General features: G+C 45.9%; 2 protein-coding genes across 5 annotated transcripts in view; one reads left to right on the top strand and one right to left on the bottom strand.

Moving 5' to 3' along the window:
• Window positions 1-5929, bottom strand: part of Recql (RecQ like helicase) — a 31708-nt gene extending 25779 nt beyond the window's left edge. For 2 of the 3 annotated variants that reach the window (XM_045139471.1, XM_045139469.1), the window contains exons 1-2: window positions 5872-5929; window positions 2935-2980 (exon numbers count right to left, since the gene is read on the bottom strand). In XM_045139471.1, coding sequence (XP_044995406.1) covers window positions 2935-2950 — 16 coding nt within the window. In that variant the 5' untranslated portion in view covers window positions 2951-2980; window positions 5872-5929. Of the gene's footprint in view, window positions 1-2934; window positions 2981-5803; window positions 5822-5871 lie in introns of those variants that run through there. The other variant, XM_045139470.1, reaches the window with a different exon arrangement.
• Window positions 5930-6092: 163 nt separating this feature from the next.
• On the top strand, window positions 6093-22735 carry Golt1b (golgi transport 1B). 2 transcript variants are annotated; one of them, XM_045139557.1, is made up of 6 exons: window positions 6123-6228; window positions 6797-6831; window positions 12881-12972; window positions 14425-14603; window positions 18427-18508; window positions 20399-22735. In XM_045139557.1, exons 3-6 carry the CDS (start codon window positions 12889-12891, stop codon window positions 20435-20437), a joined length of 384 nt encoding a protein of 127 aa, XP_044995492.1. In that variant the 5' UTR covers window positions 6123-6228; window positions 6797-6831; window positions 12881-12888; the 3' UTR covers window positions 20438-22735. The 2 variants fall into 2 exon arrangements, with proteins under 2 accessions (XP_044995491.1, XP_044995492.1); XM_045139556.1 differs by lacking the exon at window positions 6797-6831 and having other exon boundaries at window positions 6093-6228.
• The last annotated feature ends 670 nt before the right edge of the window (window positions 22736-23405 follow it).

Consider the following 23405-nt stretch of genomic DNA (forward strand, 5'->3'; position numbering starts at 1 on the left):
GACTGAATTGCTCAGGTTGGCCTTGAACTTACTCTATAATCCAGGCATGACTTGAACTTACAATCCTCCTGCCTCGGCCTCCTGAATGCTGGGATTATAAACATGTGCCATTATGCCAGGCCATCGCACACTCTCTACAGACAGCTATTACGTTCCTTTTGAGAAACAACTTGTGGTGTGCTTCTGGTTCTTATGAGAGACTAAGTTAGGGCTGGGGAGATGGCTCAGCAGTTTAAAGGTGCTTGCTTGCAAAGCCTGCTGGCCTGGGTTCAATTCCCCAGGACCCACATAAACGCAAATGTCCAAAGTGGCACCTGGAGTTTATTTATAGCTGCAAGGGACTCTGGGGCACCCATACAAACACACACACAAACCTCTCTCTCTCTCTCTCTAATAAAATAAGCTTTATTCTAAAAGAAATTAAGAGCTAGGAGAGGTGGTGCACGCCTTTAATCCTAGCCCTTGGGAGGCAGAGGCAGGTAGACCACTGTGAGTTCAAGGCCACCCTGAGACTAATTCCAAGTAAGCCAAGAACCTACCTCGAAAAAACAAACAAGACTAAGTTCCTCTGTGACCTGTGCGATCATGAACCTATCCAGCAACAAGGCCACCTACAAGAACATAACGACGTGTACAACGCACAAGTGCACGCACCTGGCTCTAAGGAGGCAAGGCAGAGCACACATGCTCACCTGCCAAACCCGTACCACTCTGACTTCCTGCCTGTCTGAACCTATGGTCCCATGTGGGGCCCTTATAACCTGTGACACATGGGGGGCCCCTTAGGGGGTCTCTTATAACCTGTGACCATATGGGGGGTCCCTTTAACCTGTGACCTCAGGTGGGAACTCTTTTAACCTGTGACTCATGGGGAAAGGGTCCCATACCAGCTTCTTATTGCTAAGCCAAGGAGGGAAAACCCACAGGTCTAACTGACAGAACCTTCCCCATGATAGACTGATACTACGTGGAAACAGCACAGAAGTACTCCGTGGAACCATGGAGAACAGTAAGGAGAGAAAATTCTAGTTTCAGCTCTTCAAGCAGCACACATGGCTGTTTATCTTCGCAGAGGCACAGGTTCACACTGACCCAGAGCAGGATGAATATAAGAAAAGTGGTGGCAAGGTCTCGAGGCGAGGCGTATGGAGAAACTTCTCTGGATGGGCCGAGTGTGAAGATATTTGTGTTCCTTGTGAATGGCCCCCCCAAAATATATATACTGCACACACAGGTTCTAATTAATACCCAGGGGCCCCAGATGCTGTGGACCTCAGAGCAGCACCTCTAGCCCTCTGCACAAGCCCCACGCTACAGAGACACGAGAAGGGAAACTGGACCTCTAGGTGAGGTGGCTGTCCTGGCTGGTGATGACACTGACTACTGAGGGAATGTGGACTGCTAATCCACCACAGAGGTGAGGCTCATGACTGGAGCAGATCCTCTATGGCACCTCTCAGGACTCCGGTATCCTGGGACGAAGTTACTAGAACGTTACAATAACCCATTTGGAGAAGCACACTGCTAAGTGGAGTGTTCACCCAGAAAGAACGCGTGGCCAGCTCGGGTGCCTGCTCGGCCGCCCACACTGGGCAGAAAGAACAGGCAGTTACAGACCGCCGGCTGTGACCGCGGGACCCACCGACTGAGAAACAGGGTCTGTAGTGTGTAGTTTTCCTCCCTTACTTTGCTAGTTTCCTAACATTCCATGGGTGTGGCTTTTGTTTCTCTTCTGCCCCTCCCCTGGTTGCCAAGGGGCTGGTAAAATGTGTGAATGGATGGTAGCTAAGGCTCCACTGAAGTTCCTCAATTTCCATGGAGGATGTGACTCAGCAACGAGGAATGAAAATCACTCAACAATGAGCACATGGCCTGCGCTCTTTGGGGAGAGGACTGGGGTGCATGTGGTTGTACAAAGGGCAGTTACGTCATGTCAGAAGCCTGATTACATCACTGTCCTGATGGGGAAGCCAAACATGACAGAGGCCAAGTGGACAAGGCAGAGTTCTGAGTTGTGCTAACTAAATTCCCTTCCCTGCAGGGTTCCGGGTAACAGTCACACAAGAGAGCTCGGCTGCAGGCTTGGAAGACAGAAGCGAAACCACAGTGGTCCTCTCTACACTCACCATTACTGCGACATCCGAGGGTAGTATAATACAAGCTAAGTTTATCTGAAAAGGACATGGCTTTTTCAGATCTATTTCACTATGTTGCTTTTTATTATTTTATTTTTTAAAATATTTTCTTGGGCTGCAGAGTTGGCTTAATGGTTAAGGCACTTGCCTGTGAAGCCTAAGGACCCAGGTCTGCCTCCCCAGAACCCACAAGATCCAGACGCACAAGGTTACACATGCACACAAGGTACCACGCATGTCTGGAGATTGATTTCCTTTATTTCTTTGAGAGAGAGGCAGAAGATGGGAGTAACAGAGGCTCCAGCCACTGCTAATGCGTGAGCCAGCTTGTGTATATGGCTTTACATGGGGACTGGGGAATCCAGACTGGATGTTAATCACCTTGACTGCTAAGACAGCCCTATGGTGCTTTTTCAATTATACCTCATCAGTAGAGCCTGAAGTCTTAAGTAAAGTAATATACGAAATCAGGCTGGAGGGATGGCTCAGCGGTTAAGGCGTTTGCTTGCAAAGCCAAAGGACCCAGGTTTGATTCCCAAGGGCCAACATTATCCAGAAGCACAGAGGGGTGCATGCATCTGGAGTTCCTCTAAGTGGCTGGAGGCCCTGGCGCACCCACTCTCTCTCCCTCTTTCTCTGCCAAATAAATAAATAAAAATAAAATATTTTTTAAAATAATAAGAATATATGAAATTAAGAAAAGAATGCTGACCAGGGTCCAGGTTTGGCAGCATTGTGATTAATCAACACACAATTCAAAACCGGAGAGAGTGAACTAAAGAGAGTAATATCAACTAACCTGAAACAGATGCCATTCTAACAGACTTGGAGATCCAAATTTCTTTCTAAAAATGAAAGAGCAAATGTGGTTGATAAAGGGCCAGTTTAGCATGCACAGGCTCATAAGTTTTCTCTCAGCACTACAAATACAAAGAAATAAGCAAAACCTGTATTACCCAAAATGTTTAATGACAATCTGTCACTATTAAGCACAAAAGGTTAGAAAGGAAATTGTATATAGCAATAACATTTCAAAAAGAACAGCATGGTTCTCCCCATAATAGTTTTTGTTTATTTACTTATCTGAGAGTGAGAGAGAGAGAATGGGCACACCAGGGCCTCCAGCCACTGCAAACAAACTCCAACGCATGTACCACCTTGTGTATCTGGTTTATGTGGGTCCTAGGGAATCAAACCTGGTCCTTTGGCTTTGAAGGCAAGTGCCTTAACCGTTATGCCATCTCTCCAGACCAGTTTCTTTTTTTAATCCTCCAGATTGTGAACAACTGTCCAAAGTCACATAAACATGTATGTGGCAAATACAACACCAACAACAATTTTCAAACATCCTACAGTTACTAAGCATTACAGGGAAAGAAAAAGAGCAAAGAGAGATGGAGAGATGGCTTAGCAGTTAAGGCATATGCCTATGAAGCCTAAAGACCTAGGTTGGTTTCCCCAGGACCCACGTTCATTTGCAGTGGCTGGAGGCTGTGGCATGTCCATTCTCTATCTCTCTCTCTTCTCTCTGCTTGCAAATAATTAATTAATTAAAATGAAATTAATTTTTTTAAAAGAACAAATATTAAACAATGTTATCGCTAAGCTCAGGTGAAACCTTAGCAAAAACCGCTATTTCCTATTTCCCTAAGCCATTTTCTCTACCTTAACAACAGCAACAAGACCTGGACGAGGAGGGGGGGAAATGATGACATCAAAATAGAGGAGTGGCCGGGCGTGGTGGCGCACGCCTTTAATCCCAGCACGCGGGAGGCAGAGGTGGGAGGATCGCCATGAGTTCGAGGCCACCCTGAGACTACATAGTAAATTCCAGGTCAGCCTGGGCCAGAGTGAGACCCTACCACAAAAAAAAAAAAAAAAAATAGGAGAGAGACTTGTCAGAAAGAAGAGATTGGGTAGTGAGGGAGATGGGGGGGTTATTATGATCACAGTATATTGTCTATATGTATAGAAATTGCCAATAACAACTGCCTTTTTTTTAAAATCCGTGGTGACAGAACTCTTCCTATCTATTAGCAAGTTGAATAGATTCAAATGTTGCAGATTAAGCAAAAATATATAATCACTGAACATCTTATTGGGCACTTGCTACAAAGAGAGACAACTAAATTCATTAAGAGAAACCAGTATTCTGTATTCTATTGGCCTAGAGCAAGAATCAGAACAGGCTGGAGATGGGGAAAACATGACTTGTATCAAACTTTAATGAGTAAGCCAGGGCATGGTGGTGCACGCCTTTATTCCCAGTACTCAGGAGGCAGAGGTAGGAGGATTGCTGTGAGTTCGAGGCCACCCTGAGACTACATAGTGAATTCCAGGTCAGCCTGAGCTAGAGTGAAATTCTACCTCGGAAAATATATATATATATTATAATGAGAAAAACTTAAGCAAACCTATGTCTGAGTGACATGAATGTCTGAGACTAAGAAGTCTAAATTGCTCAACTCTGTAGCATAGACAGACCCTTTCTTAAGCTGTTGACTTCCGAAGTATTCTCCGCTCACTCAGACAAGCTTGGTTGCCAAATTAGACCTCTATCAACCCTCCTGCTGGAAACCTGAAGCCATAGGGCTGGAAGGATAGACTGTCTTTGTCTTGCTAAAATAGCATGGAATGGCCATATTACTAAGACAATTAAGGAGGAGTGTAGGTCAATTACTTCACTTTCCTTCTGTATGTAAACATTCCACGCTCACTCAATATACCTTCTGTAGACTATGAGGTTCTCTAAGGGTGGGGGGGGGGTCTTGACCTCTGCGTCCTAACACCCTTGCAAAGAGCTGTGCATACATAGTGCATTTAGGTTTATAGAGCCCGACTGCAGCTCTCTCTCCAAAGGATATGATTATGTCCAATCTTGCCCCTGTTTTACAAGGCTTATTTGATTATGTGGCCAAAACCTGTTCATTTCCTCAGACTATGTAATTTTCTAGCAAAAATCTCAATATAAAAAGTAGGCAGGAGGGATGGAGAGACAGCTTGGCGGTTAAGTCATTTGTCTGCAAAGCCCAAGGATCCAGGTTCAATTCCCCAGGACCCACAAGGTGGTGCATGCATATGAAGTTCGTTTGCAGTGGCTGGAGGCCTTGGTGCATGCTTGCTTGCTTGCTCGCGCTTTCTTTCTCGCTCTTAAATATGCATACATATATATTTAATATATATGTAATATATATTAAGTATATTATATATACATATATATATATAACATATATATACATATACATAGATATATATATGCTAACAAACTGCCAACGGGTCTGTCACTCAGAAGTCTAAGCTAGGCACTCACAGGGACACATTTACGTTTTGACAAGCGGTCACCAACGTGGAAAGAAACGCTGCAGACACACACACCCCCCACGCCGCATTAGCAATGCCCCGTGTGCTGTCAGGCAGAGGATGGGAGCTGCAGCCCCGGGAGCAATGACTGCTGACAAGCGGGCTCCGGCTGCCGAGCCCCGGATGGAAAAATCTGGAAGGAGCCCCTGGAGACCAGCGATCGCGGATCCCAGCAGGGACCCACGCCCAGAGGTCCAACCCGCGACCTCAGCGGAGTGATGGAGGAGGCCGGCGTCGCCCGGGGGAGACAGGGGTGACGATGGCTGGGGCGCTCGGGGCGCCGGCGGGCATCACCCCGCGATGCCCACCGTGGGGGGAGAAGATCCGGGGTCCCACTCCTCACGCGACGCCGCCGCGACCTCGCCCCACTACGCACCTCTCAGCCAGCCGCTCGCCGGTAAAACCTTCCCGCCACCCGGCCCCTGAGCGGCCACCCTTCCGGGTCGGTCCGCTCAACCAATCAGCGACGAGCTCCTTCTCTGATTGGCTAAAGGTGTGGCCTACGGGGCGCGTCACCGAACCAAGGCCGCGCGCCATTGGCTGAGACGGGGGGCGGCCGCAGCCAATAGGAAGTGACCTTGCAGCCGGGGTGGCGGCGGCTGCGTGTTTCCGGAAGACGTGGCGGCTGGTGGCTCGGGCTGCTCCCTCCCCCGGCGTCTCCGATAGCGACCGAGCTTGTCTCCTCGGCTTCGGAGACGGACCGTCATCATGATCTCGCTCACGGACACCCAGAGTAAGTTCCGACCCGGGGGGCGGGCTACGGCGGGGAGAAGCCCGCCCTTCCCGGGCTCCGGCTCGGGGCGCGCCCGCCCGCCCGCCCGCCCGCGGGTGTGCGTGGGTCAATGAATGGAGCCCGGCGGCCTGCCCGCCGCACGGAGCGAGCGCCCGGGGGACCCGCCGGCCGTCCTAGGAGGGGACTCGGGCTTCCCCCCCCGACCGAGGAGCACCCCACCGGCGGGGCCTCCCTCCCGCGCTGCAAGCTCGGCTCTTTGTTCCGAAGAAGAGCCGCGAGAAAGTTTGGTGGGCGGGCCGGGCTTTGCCTTGGGGGACCTTGCACACGGGGGACCATGCACACGAGGGATCTTGCACACGAGGGATCTTGCACATGGAGGGGGGACCTTGCACACGGGGGAGACCTTGCATATGTGGGACCTTGCACGTAGGGTCCTGGCAGGTGGCGTACTCCCCGCATCTGCTGAGGGTGTCTGGAGGTGCAGGGGCTGTGGGAAGCGTCTCTTCCTTCCCGTGGGTGGTTCAGGTTTGCAAAATATTTTGATTTTTTTTTTTTTTTTTGCCTTCAGCCACGACTGGGAAGCCACCTTCCAGGAGTTCCCATGCAAGTACTTCGCTTTTCTTCTGCCTGTTAAGAAAAGTTTCAACTATGAATTTTTTTTCCCCCAAAACAACAACAAGCAAACAAACAAAAACACTTTATGTACAGATACATGATTGTTTTGTTAGTTTCTTATTGCTGTTGCTTGTTTTGTTTGTTTTCTGTGTCAGGGTTTCATTCATTCTGTGACTCTGGTTAGACTCAAACTCACTTATGTAGCCTAGGCTGGCCTCTGATTTGTTGCCAGTCCTCCTGCCTCTTAAATGCTGAGATGAGATCATGAGCCGCAGAGCCTGGCTCTACAGTTAGGATAACTTCAGTTAGAATTGTGTGCCATTCAGGGTGGTTTATTTTGGTGTTTTTATTCATCCCCTCTACTGACCACAGGTCTGTATGCTTCTCGCATCACTAAGATTAGCATTGTGATTTTTTTTTTTTCTTTTGTACAGCTGAGGCTGGAACCCAGAACCCTGGGCATGCTAGGCAAACACTGCACCAACTCGGCAAAAGCCCGCCAGATCATAACATTGCCACTCTTCTATCCCTTTTTATGTATACTAAAAACTTGTATTTATATGTCTGCCCAAACTCACTTTCCTCCTTTTTATAGTTATCACATATATTTCCCTCTCTCTTGACTGCCATGCTTTTCATTTCCAACTCTAGTTAACTTTTCAAGATCTTTGACATTTGGACAGTCCACTAGGATGAAACTGGAACGTAGTTTAAAATGCTGTAGGAATGGGATTTCAAAGGGGAAAGTGGGGGGGGAGGGAATTACCATGGGATTTTTTTTTTATAATCATGGAAAATGGTAATAAAAATTAAAAAAATAAAATAAAATGCTGTAGAGTCTGAAGATTTAAACTCAAGCCACAGGAAATGTGAATAGGGGATCTGAGATCTACGCAAGCACTAACAACAGCCCAATCATGTCCACCTTCCGCCTGAGTTTGCATTAAATCTGGGCCTTGTGGCCAGGTGCTCGAAGAAAGCTGCCCATTTAGTTAGGTCCATCAGCCTCAATTCAGTTCTGATCGGATAAAAATAATAAGCCTTAAAAAAGCTTAGCTCCATACTTTTTCTACACTGCAATTGCTAATGTTTGCACAAAGGTGTTTTCTTCCATTTTACCTTGTTCTTTGATGTATATTGTTCAGTTTAAGTCTTATAGGAGCTTTGGGAAGCAAAGAGAAGCATTCCTGTTTTGAATTGTGACATGAGAGAAAACTCAGTACATGGCTGTATGAAAAATGACAGAAATAAGACATACCCCAGGCTGCTGACTCAAAACTTTTATTCTTTTCTATGTATTCAAACATCTGAGAAGGCCTAACATCTGGGCATGATGGCCCACGCCTTTAGACTCAGCACTCAGGAGGCAGAGGTAGGAGGATGGCTATGAATTCAAGGCCAGCCTGAGACTACAGAGATTCAGGTCAGCCTGGGCTTGAATGAGACCCTGACTCAAAAAATAAGTAAATAGCCAGGCGTGGTGGCACACACCTTTAATCCCAGGAGCCAGAGGTAGGAGGATCGCCAAGAGTTCAAGGCCACCTGCACTGCAGGGCCACTACAGAGTGAATTCCATCCAGGTCAACCTGGGCTAGAATAAGACCCTACCTCAGAAAACAAACAAAAAAAGTAAATGAGTAACTTTTAAAAAAAAAAAAAGGATAAAAACTTGAAGATCTTGGGATTCTATGAGTCTGTAATATCATAGGCAAAAATTGAAATGTAGCCTGACATGGTGGCTCAGTCCCAGCACTGGAGAGGCAGAGGTAGGAGGATTGCCGTGAGTTCAAGACCACTCTGAGACTACAGAGTGAATTCCAGATCAGCCTGAGCTAGAGTGAGACCCTGCCTCTAAAAAAAACAAAACAAGGGCTGGAAAGGTGGCTCAGCAGTTCAGGCACTTGCCTGCAAAGCCAGAGGACCCAGGTTTGAATCCCCAGGACCCACATAAGCCAGATGCACAAGTTGGTACACGCATCTGGAGTTCATTTGCAGCAGCTGGAGGCCTTGGCACACCCATTCTTTCTCTCTGCCTCTTTCTGTCTCTCAAATAAGTAATTTTTTTTTAAAAAGTGTGTGTGTGTGTGTGTGTATGGTCCCATGCTTAGAGATGAAGGAGTGATTTACATCTTTCCATAAATCAAAGACACTACAGTGGGGGAGGGCCCTCAGGAAGACAAGCTTTCTCCTCACCATGAGGTTGGTTGGGAAGATGAACTCTTACTCCGTCATATTCTCTTACCAAATGTCTTAGGTATGACAAGGGAGTGAAACTGAAACGATGAGTGAATTTCAGGCACTGCAAGGATTGGCCCTTCAGGAGGTGTGTCAAGATTACTCAGGAATGTCAGTTCTTGTGTGACCAGATACTGCAGGTGGCAGTGCATGGTTGTCCTAAGGACTTATGCAATAGCACTCTGTCCATGGGGAAAACAAAGAGAAAAACCAGGATTTCTTCTGGGCCATGAAATAGGGACTGTTCCCATGTTACATCTAAGTCACCACTTGACTTCCATTAAATAGATTTCTGCTGTGGGGTTCAGTTGACTTATTCACTGCACTTGACATCCAGTTGAATTCTTTGTTCATGACTTCTGATTTTTGAAGGGAAGACAGTATCTTTCAATCAATTGTAAGTTACCAAAATGTTAACAATGGTTGCACTGGACTTGTCTTTCCTCATAAAATTTCTTCAGTGGCTTTCGAATGTTAGATGACTTCATCTTTTTTACGGGCAGAAAGATTGAAGGTATTTAAATGGTGCTCTATAAAGGAAGGTAAATGTATTGAGAACAATCGTGGCATGATGAAGGCAGCTCTTAAGTCTTTTGTGAGTCAGGACATGGATGGATGGATGGAGGTAGAGAGGGTGGATTGGAAGATGAGAAAAGTGCATACTTGAGCTGTTTTGAGTCTTGTGGCCTGTTGAGATTAAGGGACACTCGACAACGTCATGCCAAGGCCACTTCTGGTGCAGATGTTACAGGCAGCCGTGCCCTCCTTATACCTGACGCAGTATAGGAGTCACTGTTGGCTGTGAAGTGACAGGTCTGGATCAGAATGCTAGCCTGATTTCACATCACCACCTCCCACACACATTTCCATGGAGCTTATGGTCAGGAGCAATTACTTCACCTCTCTGGGTCCTTGGCTCCCCGTGGGAAAGCTGAGGCCATTGCTGCTGCGCAGTCACGGTCTGGTTAAAGGAGGACTGCTTTGTGTGGCGCGCCCCCACATCCCGTGTCGCGACAGCCAGTGTGTGGCGTGCTTGTTTAAGATGAAGGGCCCCGTATGCTCTCCCGGGCAGTCCAGCGTGCTCCGGTGCCCTCGAGTTTCATTTACCCAGACATACTCTCAGCCTGTGTGTAAAAACCTCTTATAGTGATTATAACACACGGGCTTTAGGTTGAAATTGACCTGGTTTAAATACTCAACCAGGAATTTTACTTTTGGTATTTAATTAAAATGACTCCCTAGACTTCAGTTTCTCCTGTCTCCAAAATGTTGTAATTCTACATACAGTGCAGGAGTTTGGTGCATTAGCAGTAAAATACCTTACAATGCTGAATTAATGGGCAACTCTTAATGCATAGTAGTCATGAGTCCATATAATTTCTATTTTGATGAGCAAATATCTGAGACTTTTATGTAGTTTAGGTAATTTGAAAATAGAGATTAGTTATATTCAAGTAGCTCAGCTCTTATGAGTAATTCTTAATTAGTTATGTGATAGAATTTTACTTGTTCCCTCATCCATATTTTCCACCAAGACATTTTTTCTGACTTCTGTATAGTTATTATTATTATTATTATTGTTTTTTTCAAAGAAGAGTCTACTCTAACTCATGCTGACCTGGAATTCACTTTGTATCCCCAGGCTGGCCTCAAACTCAGCCATCTTCCTACCTCTGTCTTCCCAGTGCTGGGATTAAAGGCGTGCGCCACCACAGCTAACTCTAAATTGTTCTGATAAATTCTCTTCGGACCTTTAAGCAGGAAGGTACTAGCTTTAGAATTTCATTGGAATTTTGCCTGTGGAATAGATTTAATAGGACTGCTCTATTTATAGCCAGGTATGTAAGTTCTTTTAGACTAACTTTGGAAACAAAGGAGAGTTAGTGGAAGATAATCTCAGGAATTTGAGAGAGATGAAAAATATACAGGTGATACACAGTTTCACCTTGTCAGAACATTTTGTGTGGAATGATAAGGGTTTGGGTGAGGGAGGGACTGTGCGATGGCTCAGCAAGTGAGAGCACGTACCATACAACAGGAGGGCCCCAGTTCAATCCCCAGCACCCATATAAACAGCTGGGCATGGCAGAGCATGCCTGCCACTCCAGTCCTGGGGAGCGGGAGTGGGGCAGAATCCAGAGACTGTCTGAGCGTCACTAGCCAGTCAGACTGACAAAAACCTGCAACTCCAGGGTCAGAGAGACTCCCCTCTCCCCATCTCAAGGAACCAACAGAGAAGAGTGTCCAAGGAGGACACCTGATGTTCTCTTCCTCTAAATGGGGTGCATCTGCACATATACGTGTGCACATACATGCACACCTGCCAGTTTGGGGGGGCTCATGGTGGCACACGCCTTTAATCCCAGCACTCGGGAGGCAGAGGTAGGAGGATCGCTGTCAGTTACAAGGCATCCTGAGACTACATAGTGAATTCCAGGTCAGCCTGGGCTAGAACAAGACCCTACCTTGGAAAACCAAAAGAACAAAAAAAAAAAAAAAAAATTTTTTTTGAATAAAGCTATGGCCTAGATTTGTGCTTTTTGAAGCTGAAGCAGACAAGTTAAATAATGGCCCAGAACTCTTGTGAAGATGCACTTGTGGATGCCATGAGAATTTACACTGCTCACTAAAAGGAAGAGCAGAACAATCAAGGAGGTGCCATAACGGATTTGGCTTTGTAGCAACTGGCCAGAAGCATGTCTGTCACCTTAGGAAGGTAAAACTGCAAACTAATGGGATAAGGTAATATATGACATTTTTAAAAAAGTATTTTTTTGGTTTTCTGAGATAAGGCCCTACCGTAGCTCAAGCTGACCTGGAATTCACTCTGTAGTCTCAGGGTGTCCTTGAACTCACAGTGATCATCCTACCTCTGCCTCCCAAGTGCTGGGATTAAAGGCATGTGCACCACCACACCTGGCTCAACACTTAATTTTGTTTATGCAGGGTGGGACATAAGTTACATGTTATGCCCAGTCTGTTCAGTACCTAGAACAGTTCCTGGCCTCCAGGAGTTGATCAACAATGGCTAATTTCTAAATGATAAAATAAAAGACCTATAGTACTAACACTAAGTGACTCTGTATTGTTTGTAACTTCGGAGAGGCGGTTTTAGGACTCTAATCTCAAAACATGTGAATAGATTCATAGTTGAATTGTAGATGACAAAATTTTCAGAATAAGCAGGAAGTTACAAGTGAGATAGGTGTAGTGACATGGACTGGTAGTCCGAACAGCGCTGGAAGCTGAAGGAAGGATACTTGAGCCCAGGCATTCAGGGCTAGCCTGGGCAACACAGTGAGCCCTTCATTCCAAGAAAGAGGGAAGGGGGCAGGAGGGAAGTCCAACCTGAAAATTAATCTTTGAAGTGACAGCTACAGTGATTGTCAGTACTTTTCGCTGCTGTTGTGAGGAGCGGTATATAACCAAACGAAGTACATTGTACTTACCGCCCGCCACCAGAGTTACAGATGGCGTCAACTTTAAGAAAGACAGGGAGAGACGAGAGTGATTGTGTCTGAAACCGATGAGCTGTAGAGGAGAAATCTGGCAGAGGGAAGCCTGCGTGTTTGCCTCTGATGGCAGAGGGCCGCTTGAGAGGTGAACAAACACGACCACAGCATAAAGTACAGGCTGCTCGTGCTTGGGTCCGTGGGTCTCGAGTCTCACGTTATGCAGGTGCCTGCAGTGCCGGGCTGTTTCCTCATGACAGCGGGAGAAAAGGTGAGCGCTTCTGTCCGGCTCTGGGGACGCTCGCTGGACTGCTTTCTTCTCAGCCCTAACCGAGTCCGTTGCATTGCAGAAATCGGCATGGGACTGACGGGATTCGGAGTGTTTTTCCTGTTCTTTGGGATGATTCTCTTCTTTGACAAAGCACTACTGGCCATTGGAAATGTGAGTGTGTTACTCTCTGTTCTAAGCGCGTAACTGTCAAGAACTGTTCTGAGTGTGTGTGAGTGTTAATGTCTGTTCTAAGCGTGTGAGTATGCTAATCCCCATCCTTGGTGCTTTGGGAATGTGAGTGTCTAATGTCTGTTGTAAGTAATAAGGCACTTGAACCCACAGTGACCATTAGCACCATCGAGTTGGTGAGAAACTGTGAGAAACTGTTCACCGCTGTGTGAGATGGGCCGGATTTCCTGTTTCCATCAGGAAGGATGAAGATGCTTGATGAGGTTTCTCAACTCCACTTTCACTCTGGCCAGTGTCGTGTGATTTTCAGTAGATTAATGCCTCTAGATAAGGGGTTCAGAGTAGGTGACTTGGCCAGGTGTGATAGCCCACACGCGTCATCCCAGTACGTGGGAGGCTAAGGCAGGAGAACGGACACAGTCTGAGGCCAGACTGGGCTACAGAGTGAGATCCCTCTCAAAAGAATCGATGACTTGCTTAGCTCAGCCTTGGTAAATACATGAAAACACTTCTACTGCAAGCATCTGAGTCTATACACGTGAGTGAACTGCATAGATAAACAGATTGTTAGTAACCTTTTTAGCCTTTAAAATCCATCTTGATGTTATTAGCGGACTTCCTTAGGAAAGGCATGTGGTGTCTCAGTGGACTGTGTAGTGTCCTGTCCATGTGTGAGAGTGGACAAGAGTCCAGAAGTAAGTAAGGACCATCTGGAAATGGCAGGAAAGTCACAGGTTATGTCCAAAGGCCTTTGCAGTGTGTGTGCTGCCAGGCTTCCCATGGGAAACAGGGACGATAAAGTGTCGCCAGGTTGTTAATGAATGCTGATGTGAACGACTGTGGGATTTGGAAGCTTGTAGGCGCAACGTAGAGTTGTGTGACATTTGTCACTAAAGGCAGTTCATGGAAGAGAGAAATGCTTCAAAATTAAACACGGGAACAGAAAGGTCGTCTTAGTTATCCATGTCCACTAAAACATTTATAAGTGTATAACTTATTGATTGTTGATATTTCTGCCACTGCCAGATATTCTGGAAATAGAAAGGCAAGAATCTTCTAACTTCTGCCATTGCTTTCCGGCTCTGCACCCGTATGTGTGCCCCGCACCATGGAATTCCTCTGAGTGGCGCCTCTTGGCGCCCTGGGCCATGTAGACCTTGCCTTGCAGCCAGAGCAGGAGAAAGCTGAGTGCTGAGCCTCCCCAGCTCCTCCCAGCTTTTGGGCTTTTCCTCGTTCTCCATGTGATCGAGGGGGAAGAGGAATGAGACGGGAAGGAGGGGTGTGGCCACAGCCTGGGGCGCAGCCCTCCCTCCCGCCCCGCTCCTTGGCTGCACTGCAGATCTCCAGGCAGTCTCCCATGGGAGAAGCCAGAGGACCACGTGCAGCCGTGCCGTGCGTAACTCCCCTCTGTGGCGTCTCCTCTCTCTCTCCTAGGTCCTGTTTGTAGCTGGCTTGGCTTTCGTCATCGGTCTAGAAAGAACATACAGATTCTTCTTCCAGAAACACAAAATGAAAGCCACGGGGTTTTTCCTGGGCGGCGTGCTCGGGGTCCTTGTCGGTTGGCCGTTGATAGGCATGATCTTCGAAGTTTATGGATTCTTTCTCCTGTTCAGGTGAGGCCAGCGCTTCACTTTCTGAGTGAGCCAGCATGTCCCGTGGTCATCGCGGGCTCAGATCATTACGTAGCATAAGATCATCACTTCCTCCAATGGGCTTTTGACTATTTTATTATAATTTTAGGTCAGTCAACTATAAAATGTTTACGAAATGCAAATGGCTACCCAAGTGAGAGTATTTTGTAAGGTATTTTCAATGCTAAATTATTCATTTCATTGCTATTTTAAGATAAGTGTGTTTGGTATATTTATGAACCAAACAAGCAGTTGCTTGATTGGATCTTTATAGATCGCCTCTAGTTAGCAAATGATTTAGGGAACAGACATGTTGAGAAATTCAGTATCCAAAGACACTGGAAATTTTGAATCCGTCATTTTTTTGCAGTTGCTGGTTGGTGAGTGTCGCAGTCAGAGTCACATCTCTGGGATGAACCTCCAGACCAGACCAGACGCAGGTGTGGGAGGAAGGGGGTTTATTTGAAGCTTACACCTCTAGGGGAGTTCTGTGAGGGCGGGAGGCGCTGGCCCCTCTCACAGGTCCACAGGGAGAGAAACACCACCGGCCGCAGCGTAAGAGCCCCACCCCAGGAACCCCGGCAGAGGCCAGGCGCTCGGTGTCTTAGGCTGGAATTCAGATCCTCCCTCAGTAACACTGCTCTGCCCAGTGACACCTCCAGCCAGCTTGCTAGAAATCCAAGAAGCTTTAATAAAATTCCTGAATCTGTTGTGGTACATCCATTCAAACTACCACAGTGAGTAACCAAAAAGTATGCATGAGAGGACATACCTTGCAGCAACTTTGATCTTAATATCTGTTCAAGATGTACATGTCCTTTGTCCTTGATTTACTGGGCCCATGAAAGATAGAAAAAGGAAGTTAGGGCCGGAGAAATGGCTTAGTGGTTAAGGCATTTGTCTGCAAAGCCAAAGGACCCAGATTCAATTCCCCAGGTCCCATGTAAGCCAGCTGCACAAGGGGGTGCACGCATCTGGAGTTGGTTTGCAGTGGCTGGAGGCCCTGGTGCGCCCATTCTCTCTCCTTCCCTCTCTCTGCATATTTTTCTTTCTCTTTCAAATAAATAAAGAAAAATAATTTTTTTTTAAAAAAAGTAAGTGCCCAATGTGCTATAAGGAGTGCATTTTTTTTTCCTCATTTGGACCAGACTTTAACAGCACCAGAAACACATAGTGCCTTTACAGATGTAGGCACATAATTAAGGAAGGAATTTGTGCAGAGAGATGCGTGGAGTGTGAGAAGGACGGGTAAGAACCCATCCTGTAAAGGAAGGGAGGGAAGCACAGTTGACAGACCGAGCAGACGAGGTCATGCGAGCTCACAGCTTGTTGCAGAAAGAATGGACGATCTCACAGGCCAGGAGTGTGGGGTAAATGAAAGAAAGTTGTTCTCGGGGAGAAGGAGAAGAAAAATCGAGGTCAGTCTACCAACTTGTTTGAATGACTTTATTCTCTGACCAGTCGTATAGGCTGGGGCGCTTGCCTAGAGAAGGGAGGCAGGGACACCATGGTTTCTGGCTAGCGGTCATTCCGCCGGGTAGGTGTTGTTGAGAAGGATGTTCTAGAGTCAGCATAAGCGCATGTTAAAAAGAAAAGGTGAAGGTGGGGCAGCCTGGTGAGAGGGAGGCTGCCAGCCTAGATGGGGTGGGAGCGCGGCAGCTCCGCGTCTAGGGTGCAGGAAGCGAGGGCAACACAAACGACAGAGGCAGGAGTTGGGAGCGGGACAGGAGGAAGGGTCAGTGGAGGGTGGCTAAAGGAGAGCATAAGGAACGTGTCTGCCACGGCAGACTTGTCCTGGAGCAGAGAGCGCGCCCGCTGGGAGGGTGAGGACTTTCACCAGCGTCCTCCTCTCCTGGAGACGTGAGTACCGAAGGAGGAAAGCCGGAGTTCACGCCCAGACAGTGGCAAGGAGATGTGGCGTCCTTGAGGGACGTGGAGGAGCACTGGCTTTGTGACCTAGAGACCCTTCTGGTATAGACGCTAGCTTGGGCTCTTGTATTAGGTTGTGCCTCAGAGATCTGAGGCATTATGTCAAGGTTCTTTCGCATTCTTTTTCTAAATATATGTAATCCTCAATTATATCGTTTGCAATCACACTTTAATTTGTTTGTTTTGAGGCACAGTCTCACTGTAGGCTGGACTGGCTTCGAAATCAGTCTGTAACCCTAGGATAGTCTTAAGTTCACTGTGACCCTCCTACCTCAGCCTCCCAAGTGCTGGGATTAAGAGGACGCACTCCCATGCCCAGCACATTTTTATATTTAAAAATATCTTTAAGGGCAGGAGAGATGGCTCTGTAGTTAAGGCACTTGCCTGCAAAGCCTAAGAACTTAGATTCGGTCTAGAGAGATTGCTGAGTGGCTCAGGTGCTTGTTTGCTAAGCCAAAGGACCCAGGTTTGATTCCCCAGACCCCATGCAAGCCGGATGCACTAGTTGGTGCATGCATCTGGGGTTCGTTTGCAAAGGCTGAAGTTCCTGGCGTGCCCGTTCTCACTCTTTTTCTATCTGTCTCTTTCTCAAATAAATTAAATTAGTTTTTTTTTTTTTTTTCTTAAAAAGAGCCTAGCTTTGATTCCCCAGTACCCATGTAAAGCCAGGTGCACAACATGGCACATGCGTCTGGCATTCATTTGCAGTGGCAGGAGGCCCTGGCATGCCCATTCTGTATCTGACTCTTTGTCTCTTTCTGTAAAATAAATAAAATAGTTTTAAAAAAACAAAACAAATAATTTTAAAAAGAGCCTTTTAAAGTTAGTATTACTAGAAAATAATGTGATTGTCTTTAAAAATGTGGAGTTACGCTGTCAAAATAAGAGGTCTGGGAGTCCTTGTATTTCTACCTTCCACAAATACACAGCGGAATCTTCCTGTTTTCTGCACTACAGTAATTTCATCACTGTACATCTGCGGGGGGGTTTTTGGAGGTAATGTCTCATTGTAGCTCAGGCTAGCCTTGAACTCCCAGCAGCCCCCCGACCTTAGCCGCCCGAGTGCTGAAGTGCTGGGATTCAGGGTAAGCACCACCACACTCAGATTCAGCGCCTCCCGTTAAGACTCAGGAAGAGTTGGTTTCCTGTGCATGTTTAAACTGTTCCTTCTAATCAGACATGGCATGATCCATCTATGCACCGTTCATGAAACTGGCCAGATGCAGTTATCAGTGGGTTTTTACCAAAAAAAAAAAAAAAAAAAAACTGGCCAAATGTGAATGTGCCTGGTATCCTGCCAGTGCTAACTACGTGTTGGCACACAGTGTGTGTGGATTCAGTGAATGGAAGCTGTTACTGTTTTCAGGCTTCTGCACATATGGTCTCAGCAGCTCATTTCTTTCTGCACAGGGACAGTTGGTCATCTGATCAGAAGTCCCCCTAGGCCAGCTGAGCCAGAGCACAGTTGGACTGGTGATGAGCCGCCTCTAAAGTGCACGTAAAGCCAGATGCACAAAGTGGCACGTGTGTGCCACAGGCCCTGGTGTGCCCGTTCTCGTGTTTTCTTCCCCGCTCTGTGTGCACCTTTAGTCCCAGCGCTCTGGGGGCTGAGGTAGGAGGATCACTGTGAGTTCGAGGCCAGCCTGAGACTGCAGAGTGAATTCCAGGTCAGCCTGGTCTAGAGCGAGACCCTACCTCGAAAAACCAAAAAATTAAATAACTAAATAAAGTGCATGTGTTGTGACTCTATAACTCTTACATCTGAGAACTCTGAAATGCTCAGTTTTCACTGGAGCCTTCAATTTTCCTTGGCTGGTGGTTTCTCTTGGTGGTAGAAAGTTAAAAAGTTTAAATAATTTTCTCTTCTGACTCCCAGGGGCTTCTTCCCAGTTGTCGTTGGCTTCATTCGAAGAATACCTATCCTTGGATCCATCTTAAATCTACCTGGAATTAGATCAGTAAGTAATTACGCACTTAGCAGTACACTTCTTAAACCACCACATTGAGCGTATTCCATGTGCGTTACTTCTAGAAATATGAAAAATTGATGAGTGACCGAAGAACTGAGAATGATTACTTGATGAGCCTTTCACTGTGAGATCAGTGATGATGCCATATGATCACAGTTACAGTCACTGCCGGCCCTGTAAAGCCGAGGTTCTGTGTCACTGTTCCCATCTCGGAACTGCTCTGTCCTTTGACGTCACTGCCTAATAATGCTAAGCTGTTCTTTGAGGGTCAGGACCTTTTTTTCCCTTCCGTGCACCACTGATTATAGAAGCAGTAATGTAATATTAAAAGGAACCATCAGCCAGGTATAGTGGCCCACGACTTTAATCCTAGCACTTGGGAGGCACAGGTAGGAGGATCCCCCTGAGTTCCTGGCCACCATGAGACTACAAAGTGAATTCCTGGGATAGAGCACAACGCTACCTTGAAAAATCACCAAAAAAAGGAACGCTTATCTTTACATGAGGTTCATACTTGGTGTTTGTTCTGAGCAACTGAGAGAGGTGTCTTTAAAGACAAAAACACCTCAAGTGTTGGTTAAGTCCAGAGGCTCTGTCACCTTCCTAAAGTTGTTAGAACTTTTTAGGCATGGGCTTACAGAGCAGTTCTATAGTGCAGACTGAATTCTGAAAGAGCTGAAGGATGGCTGGTCCCTAGGGAAATGAGTGCCTCTGTCGGCCTGATCCCTCCTCCACAGTGCAGGTTACTTTGGGAGGCACAGCCGCCCAGCCAAGACAACCTGGGCGCCTTACCAGAGAGAATACTGTGCTTCTCAACCCCACTGACATCTACCTCGAGATTCTACTGAATCCATGAACACTTTTCAAAACAACTTTCAGGTCACTGCCTCTGTCACCTTTTCCTGACGGTAGAAAAGACGGTGGGAGAGCAGATGTCATTTCCGTTGATCTTCGGGTCCATACGGTGGTAATGCTGTTCTGCTTAGAATGGCTTGGGAATTTACTAAAACTTCTAGCTGAAGTAACTAGTTGTATCCTTAAGAATCCCACATTTGCATAAATGGACACCCATTACGACCCCTTTAGAGTAAATGCTTAAGTAACAGGGGTGAAGTGTGCCAGAAAGAAACGTCCGCACAGGTCAGCTCGGTTGGGTCACGTAACTCCCGGGGTGGCTGCTGATGGCGTATTCTGTTTCACTCTCTACACCACCATCCGGGACGCGGGAAAAGCCAAACTGTCCAGCTTTAGGGCGAAGTAACAAAGTAAAGAGCTTGTCCACAGCAGTGTGTGTTACAGTTCATGTTTAACCAGTAGAAATTCACGTTTGCAACATTAAGTCTGTCTTGACTCCCACTGCCACTTTACTCTGATGTCCAGACTACGCATTTAAAGTAGTTTTTAGACAGTAGCTGTTGTTGATTATTGAACTTAATGGAGTTAAATCTGTTTGTTCAAAGACTACGTAGGCCCAGAAGAGATCCACAGTAATGGTCAGTTGAAATATTTCGTTGAGTTCATTAATGCATGAATGGCTGACATTTCAATTTTTTATTTTATTTTTTATTTTTGTTAAGCTAGCAGTGTTGACCTCATGTTGTAGTGATTTTTTTTTAATTCATTGTGTTGCATTTTTTCATGTTGCACCCTTGAGTTCATACATATTAACATGTCATGTAAAAACTACTTTGAGAAAAAAATTATACATACATGTATGTGTCAGAAGATGGTGCTGAGTAATATTGGATTAATCATTGTCAGTCACACCTTAAATTCTCGCAAATCTTGGAAAGCTGGGTATTGAAAATTAACATTTACAGTGTTAGTATATCTTTTATGTCTGCTTTCATTAATCACCTGTTTTTCTTCTCCTTGCAGTTTGTAGATAAAGTTGGAGAAAGCAACACTATGGTATAACAACAAGCGAATTTGAAGACTCATTTCAAATGTATTATTTATAAAATCCTTTGGAAGAATATTCAGCACAAAGTTAAATTACCTGAAATAGCTTGTGTAATGTTCTTTACAGAAGTTTAAAACGTATAGCTTCAAAGTACCAACAATTAGCAAAGAAACAGTGAGAACAGACTTCTAGTCAAGTGATCTGAGAAGTCAGTGAGCAGACAGAGGGGATGAAGTCCGTGTTGCGTTGAGACTCTTGAAGGCTGTTGCTGCCTTTCCACGCGTGTGAAGCAGCCATCCTTAGACAACTGTGGTATCTGTTACTTTCTTTTTTTTTTTTAAAGGTTCAGGACTATCCATAGGCACTTTGCTTTTTAAAAATGTCACTGTAATGGCCAAGATGTTTCCAGGTGCACTGGATCTGAAAATGATGCATGACTTGACTTGAATTATGTTGTTTTAATGTAACCAGACCCAAGGAGAAACCAGTCTTCATGTATGATTCACTGTTTTGTAAACATGGATAAAATAAAACTTTCATGCTTCTGAACAGCAGTGTTTTCAAGCCAGATGAGAGCCCCGGGGTCCGCAGAGGTCACTATGAGCTTTGCCTGCTAAATTGTCACCGCCGACGCGCTTTCTTCTCAGCCCCACACTCGGGAGGGGTGGGGTGCAGGCTTCTCAGAGTCTGAGCCCCCCCTGGTGTCCACACGGGTCACTGCACATGGACATCTGATAAACAGCCATGGCCGTGAAGCCATCTGTTACGTAGGTGGCTTGGGTAGTTTTCTGAGCATCTAAATGATGCAAACCAAATGAATTTTTTCCCCACTGCATTGTAAATGTCTTTATTTGTGTCGTTTATTAAACTCCACAGTGGCTTGTTACCTTGTTTTTCATGGGTGAACTAATAACTTGGTAATTTTCAAGGTATGTAACATGTTAAAATGTCAATTTTATAACTGTTTTATAAGGGCTGTTCACTTAATCTTGTTTTGCCTGATTTTCTTTTATCATAAAAAAAAAAAATCACTGTCCATGACCTGTTTCCTATGACCATCCTTCACCTTGACTTGGTGGAGAAAAGAGCCAAGTTCATACGCTAGAGTTATTTCACCGAAAGTAAACAGGCAGTGGTTTCTCAAAAACGCAATCTGCGGGGAGGGGACAGTGTCTCTGTCTTTCAGCAGTTGCTGCCTTGGCCTTCAGGGTGGCAGCTGTCGTGGTAGGTACAGGAACACAGTATTCTTTGTTTGCCACCGTCAACTTCTGGACTGATTCGTACCCGTCAGGAAGCAAGTCATCATTGGAATTGTGGCATCTATTGACAGCCATTGCTATAAAATACATCACAGTGTCGGTCAGTTAAGTTTCTAGGTGCCCAGAGGATTCCCGGCCTTGCCCATCTGCGGAGGAAAAGGCAGGCATGTAGCGTGGTGGTTCAGGCTTGTACACTGCTGTCACTTTTCATACTTAAACCTCTGACTTGATGATGTAATCTGTAAAAATGCGATAAATGGAGCCTCCTACCTCAATAGTTCATGGGATAACAAGAGACCCGGTGTGTCCAATGCTCAAGTAATACCTTCACTTGGAGTGTCAAGTCACACGCTCTGGGAACTGGCCTATATAAGGTGCCCTGTAGGACTCGTGCATATTTTTGACTGACCTATGATTTATAGTGGCTAGATATTTTTACCTTTGTGGAGCAAGAACTCTGTCGGTGTGAGGAGCATCTGTATCTAACCCCTTGGTAGACACAAATTTCCATCTAAGTACTCCCTACACAGTGACGTCCCTTCGCAGCATTTGCGCTTTGGAAAGCACCCTTGGACTTTGAAGACTGGATCGTCTGCCAGGCCTTAGCTAGATGGAGGGATCGGAGCAGTTGAGGCTCCCCGCGAGTCCGTAGTGGGGGATCCAGCGTGAGTTTGGACTGCTGGACGACAACACTATTTCCTCAGAACTCTGTCGGGCCGTGTTTACTAAGACCAGCCTCTGGCAGAAGCCCTGTCCATGGGGTTTCCCCGATCCAAAATCAGTCATAGGTCTTTGTGACAAGAAAAAAAGAAAAGTATCTTGATCAGATGGAGATACAAGTTTAATAGTACTTAGCCTTAAGTGTTGCTATCCTTGTTCAAGTGTATTTTCTGTAACAGAAACCTGCTTGCATTGTTTCTTCCCTTCTAGAATGTAACCGATCTCTGGGACACTGCTGCTTTAAACGTCTCACGGTCAGACAACATGTTCTGAACAGCGGAACACTGTAAATACACTTGTCTTACCTCTCAATAAAAGGGTACTTTTCTATTAGCTGGTGGTCAAGTGTATCGTTATTTTGAAAGTCTAAAAATTTTAGCACTGCAGAGTACCTGCTTTTCTAAAATTACCTCTGATTGCAGTTTTCTTACCTGTTACATGGTCTTGGCAATGGTATTTCCAACATGCTTAAATGTAATCATACAATTAGACTTTAGTCAAATCACTCTTAAGTTTCAAAACTAGTTCAATACAAAATATCACTTGTCTTGAGTAACAGACTATTAAAAATAAAATCAGAGCCAGGCGTGGTGGCACTCACCTTTAATCCCAGCACTTGGGAGGCAGAGGTAGGAGAATCACCATGAGTTGAGGCAGCTGTGAGACTACATAGCCAGGTCAGCCTGGGCTAGAGTGAGACCCTACCTCAAAAAATAAAACAATGGTTAATTGTTTACTGGAAAGGGAAGGCATATATTATACCTAAATGCTTATAACTAGAATAAAGCTACCCACCCACGGTTTCTTTTTATTTTTGTTTGTTTTGTTTTGTTTTAGTGGGCTTTCTGTTTGGTGAGGCAAGGTCTCACTCTAGCCCAGGCTTACAATAATCCTCCTATAGGAGCTGCCCAAGTCCAGGACTAAGGGTCTGCACCACCCTTCCCAACCTCACTTGCAATGATTTAATCATAAAATTTCTCAAGACTCAAGAAAGCCATTGGCT

Source organism: Jaculus jaculus, chromosome 22 (assembly GCF_020740685.1).
Source record: "Jaculus jaculus isolate mJacJac1 chromosome 22, mJacJac1.mat.Y.cur, whole genome shotgun sequence".
Lineage (NCBI taxonomy): Eukaryota > Metazoa > Chordata > Mammalia > Rodentia > Dipodidae > Jaculus > Jaculus jaculus.

What these genes read in the sequence shown, in the direction of transcription:
- Golt1b (XM_045139556.1), top strand. Translation starts at nt 6,204, where the DNA reads ATGATCTCGCTCACGGACACCCAGA. An exon ending in CTCGCTCACGGACACCCAGA is followed by an intron (nt 6,229 to 12,880) that starts GTAAGTTCCGAC and finishes GTTGCATTGCAG; the next exon opens with AAATCGGCATGGGACTGACG. An exon ending in CACTACTGGCCATTGGAAAT is followed by an intron (nt 12,973 to 14,424) that starts GTGAGTGTGTTA and finishes TCTCTCTCCTAG; the next exon opens with GTCCTGTTTGTAGCTGGCTT.